Source organism: Calypte anna, chromosome 1 (genome assembly GCF_003957555.1).
Source record: "Calypte anna isolate BGI_N300 chromosome 1, bCalAnn1_v1.p, whole genome shotgun sequence".
In the NCBI taxonomy this organism is placed as follows: Eukaryota; Metazoa; Chordata; class Aves; order Apodiformes; family Trochilidae; genus Calypte; species Calypte anna.
Genome location: NC_044244.1, coordinates 187,326,751 through 187,346,805, shown reverse-complemented (window position 1 = coordinate 187,346,805; position 20,055 = coordinate 187,326,751). Strand labels below are relative to the sequence as shown.

Genomic DNA, 20,055 nt, shown 5'->3' with positions numbered 1-20,055 from the left:
GAATCTTTTCCATCTGTCCAGGTATGATTGTTCATAACCAGTTCTATGTACAATCTGTCCCTCTTTGCATTTTTCTGTGGAGTAGGAAGCTCCTTCCCATGTGGAAATTACAGAATTGTTCTTCACAGATGCACTCTGAGCAGAGGTTTGAAAGCCCAAATCTTCAGGAAGGTTTTCTGCAGTGTGCCATCTCCTACAGACAGCCAGGAGTAACTTTGCATGGGAATGGCAGTGGCACAGGTTAAGCATGTCCCATGGGCAGGATGTGGCAGGGATGCATGGGCTGTCACTGGGGGAAAAAGGGGGAGAGGTGCAGGTGTCACATCTCTGCTGTGACTCCTCTCTGGGCAAGGAAAAATAAGGGTTTTGGTAAGTTATGCAGTGATCTGGTGGGAAGATTCTGTAAGCAGTGTTTTTAAAATGTGAACATTAAAAAAGATGGAAAAGCCTGGCAAGGAGATGATTATTTAACCTGCCTTAAGAGAAATATTCCCTTATAACTATAATCAAATCCTACTTTGACCGAGTAAGAGGTTTTAACTTTGTCCCACTTCTTTATGGACAAAAAGGGACCCTGTCCATTTTAAAGACACATTTTCTGGGTGGTAATTAGAAACATTCCCTTTCACTTTAACTCTACCTGCTGCAAAGAAACTGCAGCTGTCAGTGGCAATGGAGCCACCAATTTTTCTGTGTTGCCTTCCTTGCTCAAACTGAGATCTTTTAAAAGCTTATAACATGCTGTTTAAACACAGACAGGCACTAAGTTTTGGGTTTTTTTCACAAGCAAATGTTTTTCAGCATTATTTCCTAGGCAGGTACAGAGTGAGGCTGAAGGTGCCTCTGGCTGAAGGAGCACAGAGCCAGGCTCTCCTGGGAGGGAATACCTGGCTTTGCATCCTTCATGTAGGGGGTCAGATAAATTCAGCATATCCAAAGCAGGAACTAAGTTTGTTCTTTGACATATGCAGAGGACATCTGGACTGACTCTGCTTTTTATCATTTATTGGGAAAAAACAAAAAAACAACAGAAAAAATACAAAACCGAAAAGAGTGGCAGGCATAAAAGTCTGCAGGAAAGCTTCATTTAAAGGCCTGGGATGGAGGGCAGGTGTGGTGGGACATAATGCAAGTGATAATGTTACATGATGGGATGAAGTAGATTTACAGGAAAAGTAACTGTAAGGTATTTCATCTGAAGCTGGAGTGTTTTTGATGATACACAGTGCATGGAAGAAGGATTGTAAAAGCACGAGGTTGTATCCAGAAGAACAGTTCCTCATCTGTTGTGCTCTTTTTCCACTAGGGGACTCTCTCTCAGTCACTGCATCCATTTTACCAAAGGGAAAAAAAAAAAAAAGAAAAATAGAAAAAAGAAGAAAAAAAAGAATAAATATCTTACTAATGGAGAGATGTTTGAGTTGGACCTCACCACCCCGGTCTTGATGGAGGGCTGCAACTTCGGGTACCAGGTGAAGAAATATGAAATTTTAGGAAATGATTCACTGACCTATTTTAGGTCCTGTGAGGCAAGAGGGGGTGAGGGCAGATCTCAGTCTGCTGGACTCGAGGCTGCTTTTAAGACCAGTAGATGTTTCAGGGCTTGATTCAGATGCTCACATAAAGGTGGCTGGTGCCAGCAGAGATGATCTTAAGCCTCTAAAATATCTACAAGGGCAAGCAGATGTTAGAGAGCCCTAAAGGGAGACACATGCCCTTCTGGAGCAGCAGCCAGGATATTCTGGTGTATCTCCAACCTTTCTGAGTATCCACTTAGGGGATATTCAGCTGAGCTCTTACTCTTTCCTTATCACTTGATCTTGGTGGAAGATGAAATAGAGGAGTGCCTGGAGGAAAGTGAGGAGTGGTGTGTACCAGGGTCGTTTTCTGTCTATGCTGGAAATGATCTGCACCATAGTGAGCACTTACAGACACTCAGCTTTAAATCAAACTGACAGGAAGAAATAGAGATGGACAAACAGTGGCCTCTGTTCCTGAGATAAAGCCATTCCCTGACCTGCTGGACAAAATGTGCTACATTGTTGGTGATGAGCTTTAACAACCCTCTGTGGCCCATGGACTCAGGAGGAAAGAGGGGCTGTGGTGTGAAAATTTCTTTGCAAAGAAGTGGTTGCCTGTGAGGAGCTCCATGAGGCAGTAGAGCAGAGGCCATGGCTCAGGGAGGGCTGTGAAAACCTCAGTGGTTTGCTTTGCTCTGCTGCCAAGAAAAACCAAGCTCTGGGGCCTGAGGCACTTGAGCTATTTGCATCAAAATGATCTGACAGTTCCTTTTGAAATGAGGTGGTATGAACAAGCCTGTGGTTTCCAACCCAGGTATGTGAATCATGTCCTTGATCCTGGAAGCTGAAACACTGGGCTCCTGATCTCCAAACGTTTACAACTTTTCAGATTGTGTCTTTGGTCCAAAGTTTTATTCTCATCCCAAGTTAATCCTAGGAATAATTTTTTTGTCTTCCAGCCAACACAGATTTGCATGTGCCTGTTCTCTTAAATGAGTGTCAAGTGCAGAAGAGAGAGGGATAATTTGGTTAGAAAGTAACATATCTATACCCCTTGTATGGCCATCTGTGTGGTGAGACAGCACAGTGAGTAATAAATATAAAAATTAAACACATAGTTTGTCATTATGCCTGTGTGAGTTTTTTACCATTAATTATTTAAGACCAATAGATTTAGAAAAGACAGGGAGGGAGGGAGGGAGGGAGGGAAGGAAGGAAGGAAGGAAGGAAGGAAGGAAGGAAGGAAGGAAGGAAGGAAGGAAGGAAGGAAGGAAGGAAGGAAGGAAGGAAGAAGGAAGGAAGGAAGGAAGGAAAGGAAGGAAGGAAGGAAGGAAAGGAAGAAGGAAGGAAGGAAGGAAGGAAGGAAGGAAGGAAGGAAGGAAGGAAGGAAGGAAGGAGTAAAAGATATAGCAAAACACTATGAGTTCCTTAGCTTTACTAAATTTTTCATGTGTACAGTACATAAAACATTTCAGATACAAAATGCCTCTTTCCCTTTTTTAGAGGATTTCATTGAAGTAACTCCCCATTTTGAAAAAAACAACATAAAATCTGTGACAATCCCAATTCTGAAACATAGTATTTTATCTTTAATGAAGCCAACTCTGACCAAACCAAAATTGTTTTCAGTGTTATTTAGCCATTTCCCTGCAGGTCTCTGCAGTGCCCAGTGCTCGGAGCTGCCCCTGTTGCAACATGCCAGCCAGCTCCCCGGTAAGGCTCTGATGGCACTTTTGAGGGATCAGGCTTTGACACGTGTACAGGGTGAATTGGCTGAATTATTTCACTGAACTTTAGCCACATTTAGGTAACCTGGTGTAACTGATTTTTATCATCCTTGTGTGTTTGCTTTGGTCACAGGCACCTCTGTATTTCTAGCTCCAGCTGAGGTACTTGGGTCTATTGAGATCTGGAAGTGGCTCTCAGGTGTGACACAGGAGATGTGGGTGACCCTTGACACCTGGAGTGGCATCTGGAGGCTGAGCAGGATGCTTTGCTGCACTTCAAGTGGCATTGGATGCTCCTGTCTAGGGTGGTCACGTGAATCTTGTTGGGGAGGCATTTCCTCCCTCCTGCTTTAGGTGCCTCTTTCAGCATGGGCTGGTGGAATTTGCCTCTCTCCATGGGCTGTGTGGCTTGCTGCCTCCCTCAGAAAAGACTCCTTTTCAGTGGTTCAAGTTAGACAAGATTAATTTAACTCTACTTTCTGAGTAGAGTTAGTTTGTGTGCTAGTTTGAAGTCACAAGTCCTTAAGATCACAGAAATCAAGCCAGGAAATAGCTTCAGAACATTATTTAATATTTACATATATCAGTGAGGCCAGTGATGGCACATTTGACAGGTCAGAGGGTGTCCCCATAAGCACACAGATGTGACACTAAACATCCCTAGGACAGGACAGCTTGGAACAAGGAGGTGGCAGCAGTGCAGTGCCTTTACATCTATCTCTCTGCTGGAATTAGTGCTGCCAGGGGGTACTGGGCCCTCTCCTGGTGCTGGCAGGGCTCAGGCTGGCTTTATCATAGACATGAGAAGCAGGGAGGTAAAAACGAAGGTTGAGGGCAGTGCTGATATTTAGGGACTGTTAGGAGCTCACAGAGCCCCTCTTCTGAGGAAGGAATCTCTCCCAGGCTATGTTTTATGTATTACTTCTTGCTGTCTCCTTGACGCTTTTCCTGGTTGACTTGCTTGGCTTTATTTAAGTGTTTGCTTTATATGGTAGCACTGTCCAGGTTTTACTGCCAAAAATGAAGATGAGCTTTTAAAACCCCTGGAAGGTTTGGATGCACCTAATAATTTTTTTTTAATTTATTTTTTATTGTTTTTAACAGAGTAATCTTTTAAGTTTTATACGTAAAATTTCCCTCTTGAAGCGGTGAAATTATGTGCCAAGGCAGTGTACGTGTGGCCTCATCTTAGCAAAACTGACATTTTCTTCCACAGTTTGTATAAAGGGAACACCTATACAAAGCATTTTTTGTGTTGCATTAGAGAACAGCACAAAGAGCTGTGTATGTCTGCAGTAACTAAGTTCCAGTAACTTGCCTTAGTGCTGCAATGCAGAAGTATAAACAACTTTTAACTGAGAAAATTTTGAAAAAATTGACTCCAAGTGCTTAAGTACATTCTCATTTTCATAACTGCATGTGTGTGTTAAAGGTGGATAAAAATTCTCTTATAGTTTGACTGACACAGAGAAGCCAGTGGCATGTCCAGGAATTAACCTTTGAGGAAGTCACTGAAATGATGAGGTTTCTGAAATGTGCCAGTCATGGACTTTAGCATCAAGGGCTTGATCTTGAGTGATGATGAGGAATTACACAATTCCTGGATGTAATTACTGCTGCTGTAACACTAAGACTGATGCAATTTGTTGTCTTTTGGATCATATATCTTACTTGTTAATCGGCTGCACATAATTGACTTAATCTTTGCCAGTTAACTGCTTTATCTGTGTCATCTAGTCTAGAAGAGCTCTCCAGACCTCTGTGGAAATAACTGAGACTCATGTACAGTCCCATGAGGGAAAACTTGGTGCTGAGCTTTTTCATTTTTGTTAATCCAGACAAAACTCTTGCTCCAAACCCTACTGTCTGCATTGACCCTAATGCCCCTCCAGGGCTACAGCATCTCTCAGGTGCTCCTGAAGAGCTGGTGTAGAATTGCACTGGACTTTGTCAAACATGACAGCATGCTACCAAATGAGCACAGATGCTACCAAATGGGCTGAAGGAGGCTGGAAACTGTGTGCTGGAGTTGCCTTTGTGGTGTCAGTGCTTGAATTACCTCTGTGGTGTCACAAGCACTGCTCAAGATATTTTCTGCTCATCCTAACTTAAATCTGGGAGTGCCCAGTTAGGAAGTTATAGGAAAAGAGAGGTGAGCTCGGAGGGGCTTGGGGGGAAGGGAGGTTATTTACATCCAGCCTGAGACCACCTGCTTTGTGCAGCTGATAAATATGTACATTAACAATGGCTCAGGCTCCTATATACACAAGTGGGCAAGTGTTGAACTTTGATCTGGGGGCTGCTGTGTTTTATGCACTAGTCCAGCAGTCAAGACCTGGCAGGTTAGTGGTTTTGCCAGTACCTGAGGTGTAGCAGGTGTTTTTAGAGAGAGAAAAATTTGGAGTCTCAGATCTAAAAGATCTAGCCCATTCCCACTCTGACTTCTTTATAAAAAATTCATTTTGCCCCATGACATTTCAGAACATTTTCTTGGTCCTTTTCCCATAAATACAGCACATTGCACTATCCTGAATTTGCTGCTCAAGTTTCCTCCTGGCATTCCTTGTAGGTCAGTCACATTCCAGAAATATTTGCCTGAAAGACAATGAATGAAAGATGGTTAAATAATATTCCAGGGGTTATCAGACAATGCACAATGTGCAATGAAAATATACAGTGAAAAGGAAGCAGTGGTGACAAATGAAACTTGAAAGAGGTTTTCTTCCATTTTGTAAAATGACATTTTTGCTCCTGTTGATCAATGACAAACATCTCTACTTGTCATCTCTCTCACAGATGTTGGGGGTCATTACACTTTATCAAAAAGGCTTCTTGAATAGGAAGACAGCCATGCAGCTGGGCAGGTCAATAGATCACACTGCTCCACTCTTTTGAAACCCTTGGGGAGGGAGTTTTCCCTAACTACAACATGAGGAAGATACAGGTGCAAAAGCCCCCACACTGCCTCAGCTCCTCAGAGTTGCTCACCTAGGAGCTGGGCAGGTTTCTCTGATCATGATTATTTTTCAGAGCCTGAAAAATAAAAGTGGTAAGAACGTGAAGCACTCTGGTATCTTTTACTGGATACCAACCTTTCTTTTCCTCATACACGTGCCACATATGAAGCCAGTGAGTCCATTGATGACTTGAATAAAGCAGAGAATAGCTTCAACCACACCGATGGCCAGGAGAATAGAGAAAAGAACAGTGTTCCAAAGAATGATGTTTTCAGGTTCTTTGCAAATGACCCATGTTGTCTGGTTGAACAAATAATTTTCTCTGTGATAGAGAAAATGATTGGTAATATATTAGAAAATAAAAATCTGTGAATGTTTTCAGTGTTACATTTTCTGAATTTGATTGTACAATGTTAAGTGAGTCTCAGGTTCTATTATAGTTGATAAAAACTGGTGATTCTATTCAGAATTCTCTTCTGGTTTATAGCAGCACTAAGATTTAGAGGGAAAAGGTTCCTACTAGTTTAAAATGTGTCTCCATATTCTCCAGTCCCACTGTGGTAGCTCAGTCCAGTCTGCCCATCATCTCTGTATTGAACAATGTAGTTGCCAAGGTTAACTTCAAAGAGATAGAAAATATTTTTGCTTTGCATTTCAGAAGGTAGGGTAGACCCAATTCATGATGATTTAACAGATTTATGTGGCATGGTTATTAAACACTCCCTTCTTACTCTGGTGGAAGCCACAGTTCAGCAGCCTTTTGAAAGAGGGGTGCAACCTGTACAAGGGGCTGCTGACAAGGACAAAAGAAGAAACTCAGGCAGTTTGCCCAGATATGATCCTTGGCTGAAGAGATGACAAGCTGGAGCATGCTACTTAGAGAAATGTGAGTTTATTTGTAGACTAGGAGGACTGTCCTTTCACTTTGGAAAAATTCAAATTTTCTGTAAGAAGATGTCTCTGTGTGGGATTAGGGAAAGCAAAGCTGGAAAAGCCTTTAAGTGATACTCACTCCAGAGTGTCATTCCTGAAAGGGTAGAGGTATTCTCCATCACCCATATTGCACAGAGGGCCCCAAATCAGCCCCAGAGAGGAGATGACTGCACAATAAACTCCTCCAGCAAATCCCAGCACAGACAGGACCACTGAGAGCAGCATCTGAAGTGGAAAAGACCTTTGTCATTGAATGCTCAGAGTCAGGAAAGCTTACACTGAATGGGAAGGAAATCAGAATGACAGAATCACTGGAGCTGAAAGGGACCTCTAGATGATCCTGTAGTCCAACACCACTACTAAAGCAGGATTTCCCCAATCACCTTACACAGGACTGAATCCAGATGGGTTTGGAATATCTGCAGAGGAGACTCCACAGCCTCGCTGGGCAACCTGTTCCAGTGCTTTGTCTCCTTCACAGTAAAAAAGTTTTTTCTCATGCTTGAATTGAACTTCCTGCGTTCCAGTTTGTGCCCCCAAGCCCCTGTCCTCTTGCTGGACACTACTGAAATGAGTCTTGCTCCAGATCTCTATGTGTTTCTTACTCTTTGCTGAAACTCATGATAATAGTATGATATTTGTGGAAACAAAAAACAGGTGATTTTTTGTGGGTAGTGCATCTAGTTATGTTAAAGGATTTCAGACTTTATTTGTTTTTCTTCTGAAAGTGGGTAAGGCCAGAGTGTGCTTTTTTACACAACCCATCAATTATACAAATATCTGGTGGGTCTTCTTTCAGGAAGCAAATACAAAGCCAGTACTGGCTTGATGTAGTCCACATCATGTGCCTTAGCATTTGCATCTCTTTATGAAGAGCATTTTTCTTAGGCCTTGTACCAACATAAACCAGCATGCAGGTACTGAACCAGGTGTGAAAGCCACAGAAGACACATGAATAGTTTTTTGGAATTGATGGGGAATGCAAAAGAGCCTTTCTTATTGCTGCTTTCCTTCATTTTGCAATGGTATGACGTGGTTACCATTGCTCATGTTGAGAAATCTAAATGTGCTGCATGTGGGAAGGACCAGCAGTGACCCCCAATTATCTGTATTGCACCTGCAGGTTTTACATTGGCCACTCCCACAGAAACGTTACTTTTACTTTGTTTTGGGGTATTTTCCTATAGGAGGAAAAGGGATAGGGAAATTCTGGAGGAAACTGGCAGATCTGGGCTGGGGGCAAAGCAGCAAGACTGCCTTGGAGTCAGGGCAGAGGCACCACTCGGGAAGAACGTGGGAAACTCTTCCATTCATGACTTGGGGTTGAAGCCAAATACCTCGGGCAACATTTGCCTGTTGCCCACCAATACCAATGAAACCTAATAGCCCACAAAGAAGGTAGAAACCTTCTCCTAATGCCAGCTGCTCCCCAGAGTGATGCACTACAGAGTCACATGGAAATATCCACCATCCACCTTGCAGATTTGTGACATAGTCTTGAAAACTCTTAACTATCCAAATGTGTTCAGGCTGGTGAATGCAACTGCCATCTTGGCAGCTGATTGCATTACTGCTTTCTGTACAACACTGCATGCTGCCAATGTGTGAACTGACTCATTTTGTGGGTCCTTTTGCCTCTAAAGCAATCCTTGAGTTAGAAGTTGCTGGGATTTCTCAGGAGATTTATTTCATCAGAGCTGATTAATAGCTCATCTTTTTTTTTTTTTTTTTTGCAAAGCTGGACACTCTTTGTCTTTATCTGCATGTTGGCTGAGTTGCTTTTTTAATTGTCAGCAAATTGCAGGTAATTTAATATATTGTCCCAGACCATGGCAGTGCTGGGTTGTAGCTGATGCACTGTCTCTCATAGTAAGATCATCAGTCATGCCTCTCAGAGAAGGTGAGTGACTGGTACCCTGTCTGGAACTCCTACCTACACTGGCCACTTCTCCCCACCTATTTTCTCATTTACTTCTCATTTACTCATTATACTAAGAATTAATTTTAGCAGAGTATTGCAGCATTGGCATCCCAAAGGCAATCATGACAGCAAAAGTCAAATGGTATTTTGCTATTCTGTGGAAATGGAAGAATTTAATTAACTATCATCTCAACCTTTCAGTGTTTCCCCAGCTGTACCATCTTGGTTTATCACTTGTTTTTGAAGTTTTGTATTTCATCATTTGTGTCTTCAGTTATCACAAGAGATCTAATCTGGGATGCTTGAGTTGTTGGTATTAGTTTCTCATGGTGTTGGCCTGTTGTCTGCCTCTTGCAAGTATTTTACTGATCATTTTTACTGATTTTATTTTGATGTTTTCCCTGCTTTATCCTTCACACAACTGGATTGTCTCTGGTGAGACAATATTGACTTTTAACATTCATTCTTCGGGTATTTACATCAACTGCTTTCATGAAGTTATCTGGTTCCCTTTTTCCCAGCTTGTGCTGCTCTTTATTGCCCTGGTTCTTGTTTCACACATATTTATTTCTTTATGTCTTTCTCTTGATGCAATGTTTCTGGACTTAATATACTATCTGGTAATCCAAACATCTTTGCTTACCTAGGTTTGTTGGTCTGGAAACCTGCTATGGTTATTCTTGTTCTACTGGTAACCAGTAAGGAAGGCTTAGAGAGAAATACTGGAGTATTTTTGCTTATGCAGTGACATAAACTACGTGCTGGAAGCCTTTTATCCTCATTGTGCCAAAGCAGGGCATACTTTCAGATGTGTGCATGTTAGGCTGAAGACATGGAAGCTTTCTAAGTCTGTTACTTTCCAAAATCATTACTCCATAGTGCAAGGAGTCTATTATGTTTCTAGGCAACAATTTAAAATGGGTTAATGAAAAAACTTACTCAATGCAGCACATAATTGTGAACTGGAAAAATTTAATAAAATGAAAAAAAGATGAGAAAGTTAGTAATTATTATTACTGTCATTGATATTTGATCAGTGTGTAAAGGCAGGGATAAAGTCTGAAACTACTAAACCAGGGATTGCACAAAATATAACAGGACAGAGCCCCTTTGCTGAGGAAAATTGTTATGCTCTGATTGAATAATAATTCTGATCAGTATTAATTCTTTAGCCTTCTTTTTTTTCCTATGCCAAGCAATGCTGAATATGCAGTGTAAATTGTAATTTCATACCAAACGTCCTAAAGCAGACAAAGTAGTCTTTGGATAGAGCCTTCTCAGCCTTCACTGTGGGCTATTTCTCTGCCAGTAGATTGAAGTTGGTGGACAAGGCATTGAGAGCTGGGGACCCCATGTCAGGTTCACTCAGCCCCTCCTCACGAGGTGTTCTGACTCTTGGGAAGTTGCTGCCATAATTCACATTTGAACCAGTCCCAGGGCTCCTCTGCTCTCCAGCTCCTGCTGACTCACATCACACCCTGCCCTGGGCACACAGCCCATAAGGTCAGGGTTCCTGAGCAACCCTGCTCTGGGTGTCTGTGCATTTCTTCCCACTCTACCCAGAGCAAAGCTTCTGTGAGTTTTCTTCTGCTGAAGAAGAACATCATGGGCCTTCACATCTCCCTGAAGGACTCACCTCTTTTTGTATGCTTGCAATTTGCTCTTCCTCAGGTGCTGTTCCAGTAGTTACAGTTATTTTTAATGTCTTTTATAGCCACTAACTCTTTGGTCATGTCTTGTCTTGTCTCTACATTGAGCCACATTCTGTCTAAACCATAAACTTGTAGAGCTGTTCCTCACACATAAAGGGGTGGGTAAATCCCACAGTCTCAGAAGACATAATTTTCAAAGATATACTGTCCTCTCTAAGCCTCTTCTCTAGTTTGGTTTGAGCAACTTCATCACCTGGCCATCAGCTCCTAATCAAATAGCACATGATCAAACTGCTGTCTGGACAATATGTCCTGTATTCTGCTATGACAGCAAATAAGGAAAAGGAGGAACAGTCTGTAGGTAACTGATGAGTGATGGGAAGGTGCCAATGGGCCACCTGGCATCCATGTGCTTCTTCAAGGAATGGCTCAGACAGAGAAGGGGTGGTGGAGGGGAGTGGATGGGCATGGGTGCTCTGCAGTGTGACCACCTGCACAGGTGGGCTGGAGGAATGAACCCAGACATTCTGGGGAAATTTCATTCTTGCCTCTGTAATATTAAGTTCTGAGATTAAGGCTGGAGAAGGGACACCTGAGATGCTGCATGAACTGAGCCCAGTTGAGCTGATTTCTCATGACTTAGGATGTTCAGCAGAGTGTGGGATGCAGCTGTTTTTCACCACCACTTTGTACATCCCCAAAAAACAGGAGAAGCGACTGGCTCAGGCACTGGGTTCAGGGTGCTTAGCCTCCTGGTCCAGCTCTGCAACTGGCCATCATTAGCAGATTCTCCTTACTATGTGTGTGACATTTGGTAAAATCAATGCAATGACATGTCCCTTGGGATGCACTGGCTGACATCCCAATGAAGAATTAGTTTGGTATTATGAATAATGAATTGAGTTATGTAAAACATCTTCTTGTGGATCAAACTAAAAAATTTATGGAAGAGTACAGCAGAGACGTGCTGTGTTGTATGGAATCTCTTATTCCACACTGCTTCTGGGAAGGATGCAGACTAAAAAACACCCAAACATTTCTAACTTAGTTTATTTTTGCTACTAATGCTAACCACATGGAAATGTGTGCCCAGAGCTTGAGGCTCAATGGAGATGCCTATGTAGCATGCTGCTTTATAATATTCTTAATTAAAAATGGAAAAAAATCTCTCTGGCCTTTCTCAGGATAACTAAGAGCCCAAATTGCACTTGCACCTTTTGTGTGTATAACAGTCAGGCAAATCCATACTATGGAGTCAAAGTCTTCCTCGTGGACCAGCCCCCAGGAAGCAGTGCTGGCTTCTTGTTGCCAGCAGCAGCAGCTCAGGCTTTTGGCATGGGCCTGTAAAATAGAGAATGTATCTTCCACTATTCTGATAAACAGGCAGGAAACTGTGGAAAATCAACCTGCCATGGAAGAGGATATAAGGGAAACGGCCTGGTGGGTGCAGATAGAACAGGCAGCCATCTCAGCCTTTAGGATTGCCTCAGCAGGAGGAAGCTGGAGCCATGCTTTGCCTCATGGGGGTTTAAGTAAAGTCGTTTTGCCCTTCTCTGCCCTGACTGATGTGGCAGAGTAGGATTTCCCTCATATCAGTGTCTGCAATGTCACAACATTCTTGTTGGCTAGCTGAGCTTGCTGAGCTGAGCCCAGGGACGCTGTAGATCAAGCTCTTCTTCTGCATTTTCCTGACATGGCTGTTGCTGGTGGATGGTTTGTCATTGTACATTTCCACCTGCTGAACAACCATTTAAGGGCTATTGTGCAAACCCTATGGTGCCGTTTCAGCACTTAAATATCCACTTACCCCACATCTGTTAGCGCAACATCCTGCTCCGCCTGCTCCCAGCATCATGGATGCTGGCAAAATAACCTGTTTTAAAAAAAAACACAAGGTGAATTGGTGTGCAGTGCTTCTGCTGGGAAGTTTCTTAAAGTCTAGGACCTGAGGAGTCATGTTCCTCAAATGCAGTCTGGCTTCTGCCTTTCCTCTGTGAGTTACACCTGCTTAGGTGTTGGTGCTTGCTGAAGAGTAGCTCAGGAAGAAGCACAGCATCGCAGCTAGAGCTGGCTGGCAAGTTTCTGGTACAGTCATTCTGACTGCTGAAGCTAGACTGCTTTTTTACAGCAGATCATTTTTTTTCAGGAACAAATATGCCAGTTTCAAGAAAATGGAATTTCTGCTGGGAAAAGATGTGTCATGGGAGTAAGAATTGTGTCACTTTAAATCTAAGCATCCTGGTCTGGATTATAATTGGGAAATCAGCCTTAAACTTCCTGAAACACACCTGACTTTGGTTCTTTGTGCTAAGCTGCTGGAAAACTTACAAAATGTACTTCACTCAACAGGGAACTCTCAGTTCACATCAGCTTTCTCTATGGTCATTATCAGGTGGAGCTGTACTGATACAATGAAGTCAGTAACCACCCATGTCTCAGGATATAATGCCACCTTATACAGGCACTCTGGAGATAGGAAAAATGCATTAGGTTTGGTAGCTAGAGGGTAAGAAAACTTGTGGGTCCAGCTGTGCAGCCAGAGCACTCTGCTGCCTTGCCTATGCCCTCCTCTGCTTGTGCAAGCATCTCAAAGTACAATGCCAGAAAATGAGCATTTGAGAAAGTAGGAAATGGTCCCCATAAAGCTGATGAAAGAAGAAGAACCCCCAAACAAAGGAACAAAAATAGCTATAAAAGCAGCCCCTGACTGTATATTGGAGAGATACTGTGCCATGTAGGGCAGGAAGAGCAGGAACCCAGGGTGAGTGAAGCCCAAAACATTTGTATGTGTAGTGTGAGTATCTCTATCAGAATGTGTTGGACAGTGTTATGAAACCTGCTTAGATCTGCAGCCCCCTAAATATTTTTCAAAGGATTTGCTCCCTGTTGCCTATTATGCACAGCCCAGAGGCAGGCTCCAGTACCAACAGCAGTTGCTGGACCACAGCTGGAGGCCTGCAGATGTAGAGCACTGAAGTTAAGAAGACCTTCCTCTTCCTGGAAAGAAGTCAGCTCTTAAACAATCACTGCAGGTCCCTAAGGCAGCCTCAGCCCCAGCATGCCACTGTCTGGCACTCAGAAGGAGAGCCAATACCTCTACCCATCAAACCAGCACTCCCTTTCCTCCAGGGCTGTTTTTCTTCTTTGGAGGTTTCCCATCTAAGCTGTAAACACCTTTGTGTCATTTATTAGCCTGGCTCAGGATGAAGGGTTTGCTTGGCAGCTTTTTTTTTTTTTTCTTTTTCCATTCCTGGTTATAAACACCTGCCTTTTGACAGAAGAATGAGAATTTGCTAGATTTGGCTGTTGTCAGTAAATCGAGGGCTGTGTGAAACCCATGGCTCAGTCAGGCATTTCCTGGTGTTGCACACAAGCTTTGTGTCAGGCAAAACATTACTGTGACACATGGAGCCAGTCGTTCCCTCTTTACACCCTGAACTTTTGAAATAAGGAAATGGAGAATTTTTTACATCATATAAATCATCATTAGAGAAGCAGCAGAGGAGGAGGGTGGGACAGGCTGCTCAGCCAAGGAGTGCTCTTAGGAGCTGGGTGTTGGTCTGGAGGTGAAGTTCTGAGGGATAGGCAGGTTTTCTGGCTCACAGAACCAGGCCAGGCTACTATGAAGTTTCTCTCACAGCCCTGGCTGTGGAGGCAATGTCCTGCTTACAGGGAGATTCTCCAATTTGGGCAACCTGATTTCCTGAATTTCCTTTGGGAAGAAGCTGAGTGCACGGAGAAACATGTTGCAGTCTGGCCTGTCCTCACTGTACAGGCTGGACCAGGCTGCTGTCATGGGCCATTCTGTACCTTGCGTAGCTCCCTAGGAGGTCCAAAAGTCAGTCCTCATTTTGCCATGCTTCCAGCACCTGGAAAATGGGACTGATGGTAATGCTTCATTTCCCTTTCTCTTCACCTGTGGGCATTTGTTATGCTGCTTTCTGAAAAACAAGTACACTCAACAGCATAGTTTGTGGATCAATAATTACTCTTAATGCTGTGTTTTGAAGGTAAATGCAAATTTTTCCTTCCCTCCCACTTGCTGCTTTTGGTTTCATGTGTGCAGTGCTGGGCACAGGGGAGCCTCTGTGGAAGCCTGGAAAGAATGAATGTTCTCAATGAGCCTGTGATGCTTTCATGCCTAACATCTGCCTTCCCTTTCATTGAATGCCAGTGACTCCTGGGCTTCCCATGGTTTTCCATAGGTCTCTCGTGTAGTTCCCCTTCCTTTAGGTTTCCTTACACAAACTCATGCTTAGATTCAAACTCAGCATGAGTAATAGGCCCAAGTGGAAGCTAGAAGAAGAGGAAGGCAAACTGCTGGTGGAGAACAGGTTATTGAATGATCTTATACCATGCTTCTGCTTTGGGAAATAGGAGTCTGAACCACACTCATTGTAGCTTCTCCATAGACATACGTGACTTAGGTGGTAGCTGCATCATAGCCTGACTGAATGAAATTTGCTTTTTTATAAGTTAATTATTCTTAAACAAACTTTTTTTTTCCCCTTTCTTTTATTTTCTTTCTTTGTAGCTCTGTGCCAGTCTACAATCTGCATGGGCTGTAGAACATCCAGTAAATGTATGCATGTTATTCTCTTAGCTTTTTACCTGCACTTGGGTGGATAATTGGAAGAGCATAAAGAGAGCAGACTTTGCAGTGTAGTGGTAAGATCAGTGTTCCCAAACATGTTCCCTTTTAGTTATGGGCTTTCACATAAAAGGAATCTTTTCTGAATGGTAGGATGGAGAACTGGCTATAGAAAATTACACCAGATCAAACCCACGAGGCAGTAGGTGGGTGTGTGGGAATGCAGGCAGCATTTGGGATAGAAGGCATTTGCTGGATTGGCTGGATTTCTAGCAAACACCTACTGAAACGTGTTCCAGGTTTGCCATTAATGTGTTGTGGGGTTTTTTGGGTTTTGTTTTTTTTTTTTTTAATTATGTGACGATAAATCAGATAGAGGAGGTGAAGACAATAGTGAAAACTCACCACCTCCAGCTGAGCTTAGGACTTCAGCTTTGCTTTGGCTCCTGGAAGATGAACAACCTTGTCACCCTTCTCTGAAGAAGTCAGTCCTATTGCTTCTTCCTGACTTGGAGTCTGGTAGCTATTTCAGGAATGCCTTGTACTCTTGAGATTAGGGAATTCAGTATCAAATGTAGTTTCTCAGTCCCATAGCAACTTCCCAATTAAGCTGCTCACATGTTCATGCAAAACAAATTTGTCTTTTTTTTTGTTAACAGAGGTGTTCTTAGCCACTAATTTAAAACAAAATTAATAAGAAATGTTAGCAACATTTCTTTCTTACCAGTATCCCAGCTCCCAGAATGCCATGGAAAAACCAGACCAGGTCAGTTATCTCATTGATCTGCAGAACCTGTCCATTGGGGAAGTACAGGAGGATGTTGGAGACGATGGCACATGCTGCCAGAGGGAAGAGGGTGATCCCAATGCACTTTGAACACCTCCCTGTGCACATGGCAGCTCTCTCCTGAGGAAAGACATAGGAGGTTTGGGTTATTGCAGTACAGGGAGCATGGGATTTCAGCAGTTTTCTTCTTCAGTGGAAGAAGAATCAGTTTTGAAGAAAGAAATGTTCCTGTTAAGAATCACACAGATAATCCTGTTCTACAGAGCCTGTTGCCTTCGAGTCTTTATTTAAAATTGAATTATAAAAAACTGTCACATTCCATTGAATTTATTTAAGATTGCCAGAATTAAACATGTGTTGGTATGAAATGAGCAGAGAGTTTCATTTTAGTTGTTAATGGACAATATTCTGCCCATTGAGAACACTACTAACAAAGCCATAGCTGCACCAATTAATATCCTTGTTGTGAGACTTCATGTTAGGTGGACAAGGATGTGGATGCACCAGGCTGACTGGGACGAGTGTCTTGGGAAGCTGATTTGAAATCTGCACTAAGGGTCTAGAAGAGCAGGAAATTATTGCTGGGAATGCCATAGAAAGTTTAACCCTGCCTTGCTTGGGCAACAGGGCAAGCCTCACCAGGGCCCTTACCAGATGGTTTTTCTCTATTTTATCCAAAATAAGCTGTCAGCAAGAACTGGAAAAACTTTCATTACTGTTTCCTGTGCAATGGTTATTCTACAGATAAGGGTAGATGAAACTGTGTTACAAGGGTGTTTGGCACCTGTCCTAAAATATCTGAAAAACTGGAAGAACTGTGGCTATTTGCTAAGGGCAAGTCACAACGTTATTCCACATCATTGTCAGAGATCTCCCATAAAGTGCAAAACACAGTAGTGATGTTCTTCTTTTAAAACCAAATAATCATCTTTCAAAATCAAAGAATCTACAGAAATGAAGCACTGGTTGAAAGGGATCTCTGCATATCTCCAGTCCAACCTCCTGCTGCAAGCAGGAATACCACCAACATTTGCTTACTGTGAGCTCTGAAATCCCCAAAGGATGGAGCTACCACCACTTCTCTGGGTCACATATTGCAGGGTTGCCCCAATCTCTTGGTAAAAAAGTCTTTCCTCATGCCCAAGCTGAATGTCCCAAACTGTAGATGTGGACGTTACTGCTCATTATATTCTCTCCCACTGCTCCATCACCTCTGTCACTCCCTTCCAAGTTTGTTGTAGGCTGCTATCACATCACTCTTCAACAAAGTGAACAACCTCAGCTCATACAGCACCCAGGCTGTGCTCTGCAGCCGAAGGGAAAAGCCTGATCAGTGCAGAAATGGATCCACAGATATTTCCCTGTTTCAAGTTGGAAATTACAGACTACAGGGGCAGGGATTATTGAACTTTCACACTGTCATTAATTTTAGGGCACAGACTGATTGACATTTTATTGCAACTCCACCTTAAGGCTTTCAGATGTGTAAATACACAAAATTCCACTCCCTGGGTTTCTGCCCTTGGGGAAAGCTGACAGTTTGTGACAAAGATGGCTTTGGTGTCCCATGAGCAAGCTATAAAATGTGAGAGAAGGAAGCTGATCTGAAGATGTAGAGTTTCACCCCACACTCCTGCAGGAAACGTGGTCCTGGAAATGTGTGGGAATGACCAACTCTCTGGGCAGTGAAATGTCCCCCAGCTCAGCCATGGGTGTCGGCTAATTCTGGAAGTTTTGTGGCAGAAGCTGGTGTTGAGAAGGAATTAAGTGGACTGGGAGTACAGAAATCACTCAAGGTTGTGTCCCCCAGTGAAGAAAGCCCAGGTGAAAGACATCATGAAGATATCTGAGAAAGCCAAAGATGGGCAGAGGCACCCAGCCTTGCTGAGAGAGCAGGGACAGGGAAGAGGTGAGGTAAGGCATGAAGACAAACCAATATCCTCGGAGCCTTGTAACTGAGAGGGAAAACAGGAAGACTTTACGGGATTCTGTATGTTGTGGTGAGATACTGGGCCTGCTGGAGACTTCTTCTGAGTTTGCATTTCTTTAGTATTGTTCTCTGCTGCTGCAAGCTTAATAAGAGCACTGTGCTTACTCGCCTTTTCTTCTGAGCACTTTACAACCATGCTATGCTTTCTAACCCAGCTTTAAAACAAGTTAACTGACAGTAAATTATTCTAGAAGGGAACATGCTTAACAGAGATGTATCTTGGTTTGTAGTCATTACCTGTTGTTTATACAGTGCTCAAAATTGGGCAGGACATAACACAAACTTCTGGAAAAAAATCCAGCTCAAAGAGTTAAAAATCTAAGCAGCTTGAAAATGTTCAAATGAAAGATGAATCAGGGAGGGAGTGGAGGGAGATGGAAAGAATATTGGATATTTCGTCCATCTTTTTCTGAAATACTCAATACATTTGCTGTTTTTTTTTCCCACACTGCCTTTCACCCATCTGCTTTTCTGTTTCATTCCAGTTTTGCCTTTCTATGTGTTTTCCCAACCTCACCCACTTCCCTTCTACAGAAAAAAGTGAACAAGCACAGACACAGCCTGGCCTCCTTCTATAAAAGCCGAGTCTTGTAGGTGAGTTATAAATTCTCTCTGTATCTTTTGTATATAGCTGGAGGGCCTGGTTCTTGCCCAGTGTGAAGCAACACAATGCTGCTTTGGCTGGAAGAGCAAAGGTTTCCAGCCCATTCCCTCTGACCTCTCTCAATACCACTTCAGACTGCAAGGAGAACTTTACCCAAACATCAATCACCAGACCTAGTGAGAGCCTCTACCACCAAAACCAGTGTCACTTTGCTACCTGTGTACATTAGAGGACCTGATCATGTTATTACAGCTTAGGAAAACACGCTGGGTTTCCAGAAGCACTCAAAACACTTTAGTAATTCAGCAAATAAAAGCACTTTTACAGCTTCATTAAGCAAGGTGGCTAGAGCAAGCTTCTAATTTTTAGCTAGGGTTTTAGAAAAATTTGCCTCCTAATGTTAAGGAAAACATTTAAATACCTTTGCTTACCTTCTACACAGGGCTAAGATGGCTTCCAGGCTCCAGAGCTCCCCACAGCTGGTTTCAGGCTTTCTGGCTCCCCTCTCCCAGAGCACAGCAAGGTTTTTGAGTGATGGCCTCTATTAAACAAATAGCTGTTTCTGTCTGGAGCATGAGGAAGCATCCCAAGTTACCCCTGGTTGGCCAGCACGAGGCTGGCACGTCACCCGGCCTCATTGATTCTTTGAAGGCAGTGTTCCAGTGGTCAATGCCTTGTTCCCCCAGGGCAGACAGACTGGAGCAGTGGAGACCTTTTTACTACCACAACCATTTCAGCCTCAGCAATCTGGCAGAGGAGAGGCTGGAGATGGCTGGGAGTGCAAACCTGCAAAGAGGAACATTGGGAGTGGGGCAGAGAACAGGGCTGAAGCAAGAGGTGGTGGCACAGCAAAGTCTGGATATCAGTGTTGGAGTCATCTGCTGGAGAGTGGGTTGTGGGTGTTAAAATTAAACACAATCTTTGCTCCAAAGGGTGCTGCTGGGAGAGCTGTGTGAAGAGAGGGTGGGAATGGAATGGAATGGAATGGAATGGAATGGAATGGAATGGAATGGAAGAAAAGAAAATTCTCAATGAGACAGTGTTAAAAAGAAGGAGAAGGAAATAAAGGGTGGAGACAAGAGGGAGTTGTGACCAAAGGGGAAGGAAAAACACTTCTAAGGATGAGTGAGAACATGGAAGGGAAGCAGATTATTTGCTTTGGCAGAGAAGAGGAAGGTAGAGGAGACACTGGGGAATGGGCCAAGATATGAAAGACACGATGAAGAATATGAAGAAACAATAAAATTATACTGGCAGAAAACTCATGCTAAGGAAAAGGGTCTGCCTTTTGTAGGAAATGTTATCTCAATCTATTGAAACACTAACACATAAACATATGCAGGTAGGTTAGATTTGGGCCATGTTATGCTGGG

At 43.1% G+C, this 20,055-nt stretch overlaps 1 protein-coding gene across 1 annotated transcript; it reads right to left on the bottom strand.

Moving 5' to 3' along the window:
• Positions 1–3,799: 3,799 nt before the first annotated feature.
• Positions 3,800–19,199, bottom strand: LOC103534553 (transmembrane 4 L6 family member 1). The gene is made up of 6 exons (XM_008500529.2): positions 19,114–19,199; positions 16,026–16,208; positions 12,518–12,583; positions 7,217–7,362; positions 6,340–6,526; positions 3,800–5,842 (listed from the first exon to the last, which is right to left on the bottom strand). Exons 2-6 carry the CDS (start codon positions 16,194–16,196, stop codon positions 5,822–5,824), a joined length of 591 nt encoding a protein of 196 aa, XP_008498751.2. The 5' UTR covers positions 16,197–16,208; positions 19,114–19,199; the 3' UTR covers positions 3,800–5,821.
• Positions 19,200–20,055: the final 856 nt, after the last annotated feature.